The sequence below is a fragment of the Microtus ochrogaster genome, chromosome 10 (genome assembly GCF_000317375.1).
Source record: "Microtus ochrogaster isolate Prairie Vole_2 chromosome 10, MicOch1.0, whole genome shotgun sequence".
Lineage (NCBI taxonomy): Eukaryota > Metazoa > Chordata > Mammalia > Rodentia > Cricetidae > Microtus > Microtus ochrogaster.
This window is the reverse complement of record NC_022016.1, coordinates 85,016,348-85,018,421: the sequence shown is the minus strand read 5'-3', so window position 1 is coordinate 85,018,421 and position 2,074 is coordinate 85,016,348. Positions and strand designations below refer to the sequence as shown.

The window sequence follows — 2,074 nt, the reverse complement described above, 5'->3', positions numbered from 1 at the left end:
CCTGCCTCTGCCTCCCGAGTGCTGGGATTAAAGGCATGCGCCACCACCGCCCGGCCCACTGCTGGGATTTAAGCACAGGTCTGACCCAGTCAGCCTAGCAATTTGGGGACACAGCCCACTGGTCACTTCCGTTCAGTCCAGACTCAGTGGGATCCTCCAAGGTCTTAGGCCAGCTCACGAGGCTGGGCCCTTGAGTTGAGCCCCACACGGCACCTTCTACTCACGTGGTTGTGAATGAAGAGTCGAATCTGTTTCTGGGGGTATCGCAAGCGCAACAGTCGCAAGAAAAACAGGGACAGGAACGGTGTAGGCTGTTCAATGAACACACCGACCAGGACAGTGGGCAGAGCTTCATCCTGCAGAGGGAAGGACGGAAGAGGAGTCAAGAAGGTTCTCGTCACTGTCTGCCACCAAGTCCTGACTGCAGCCCAGGGAAACAAATGCTCACAGCATAGGAAGAGGCTAGGGGAGGATAAAGGGCCAGTGAGAAGAAAACAGACACGGATGTCAGGAAGGAAGCTGGAGCCTGGGTGGCCTGGAGGAGCTTCCTGGAGGAGGCACTTGGGTGGCCCCACAGACAGAGAATAACCTCTTTATCTCTCGCCAATGTGCCACTCTGCTTGGGGTCACCTCCCCTTCCCCCCATCTCGTGGGACTGTCCTAAACTCAGCTCAGGCCTGGCCTCACCCTAATGCCCTTGAGGCTGCGCAGGCCCTCGTCGCACACGGTGCAGCCCGTCTCGAAGGTCCAGAATCGAGGAATGTAGTTGCCCAGGTAATTCAGCTGCAGCTGGTGGAAGTCAAATGCAGTAGTAAGGGCCCAGCCAGCCACACCCCCAAACTAGCCAATTCCATCTCCCCTCTGCCTGCCATTTTTCAGGGTGGGGGGGGTGCTCCATCGCCCAGGAGAGCACCTGGCTGCTGGAGCTTATAAAAACCCAGATTCCTAGGGACTGGGCCTCACAGGATTTCAGGTTGGGTAGAACCAAGACCTGCATTTTTCTTAATTGCGGGGGAGAGGGCTGCGGGGCAGAGTCTCAAGTAGTCCAGGCCGACCTTGAACTCCCCATGTAGCCAAGAGTAACTTTAAATTCCGGATCCTCCTGCCTCTACCTTCAGAGTTCAGAGATTACCATGCCTGCCTTATGTGGTTCCTGGTGACCAATCCCAGACCCTCAGGCATGCCAGGCAAGCCCTCTACCAGCTGAGTAACACCTCCAGCCCAAGATCTGCATTTTCCCTCAGGCTTTCTCTTCTCTCCCACCCACAGGATTCTAAGGCTGGTGACTGACAACCAGTCCTCCAGGACCACTTAACTAGGGTCTGCTGTCCCCAGCCACCATCTGCCCCAACCCCTTCCACAATGCCATGAGTGCAGCAACTCTATTTGTGACAGATTGGTCCCCAGTGCAGGTATCCAATACATGTTCACTTTGTGAATAAATGACTGCCATATCGCACCAGCGTAAGGTAATTCTGGAACCTTCCTCAAAACCTAGATGGGGACAGTGGCCTCTTATGGATCCTATGATCCAGCAGGAATGGACAGGGCACCATGCACACCATAGGGGAAAAACAGGACACCAGACCAAGTTTGTATCAGAGGACCCCAAACAGTGGCACTAGCCCCAAGAGAAGCAGAGTTGGGCCTCTGGCTTCCTCCCACACTCCCCCAGGGTTGGACCCCTCCCTACCTTGGTGGGCCCATTGCCATGGATAACCACTGGAAGTGTGTCATAGGCCAGATTCCGTGCTCGCACGTGGCCCATTTCAAACTTGAGTACGACTTCATCTGGAGGTGAGAAAGCACAGACTCACAGTGGCAGAGGAGCCAGGGCTTCTCTGTGTAACAGCTCTGGCTGTCCTAGAACTAGCTCTGTAGACCTGGCTGGCCTCGAACTCACAAAGATCCTCCTGCCTCTGCCTCTGCCTCTGCCTCACGAGTGCTGGGATTAAAGGTATGCACCATCGGTCTCCCAATTTTAAATTCCTTCTTTTTTAATATTTATTTATTTATTATATATACAATATTCTGTCTGTATGCCTGAAGACCAGAAGAGGGTGCCAGACCTCTT

At 54.1% G+C, this 2,074-nt stretch overlaps 1 protein-coding gene across 1 annotated transcript in view; it reads right to left on the bottom strand.

The window, feature by feature from the left end:
* Plod1 (procollagen-lysine,2-oxoglutarate 5-dioxygenase 1) overlaps positions 1-2,074 on the bottom strand; it is a 30,114-nt gene that overhangs the window by 16,008 nt on the left and 12,032 nt on the right. Inside the window, exons 7-9 of the mRNA XM_005353742.3 lie at positions 1,694-1,791; positions 688-789; positions 225-356 (exon numbers count right to left, since the gene is read on the bottom strand). Coding sequence (XP_005353799.1) covers positions 225-356; positions 688-789; positions 1,694-1,791 — 332 coding nt within the window. The remainder of the gene's footprint in view (positions 1-224; positions 357-687; positions 790-1,693; positions 1,792-2,074) is intronic.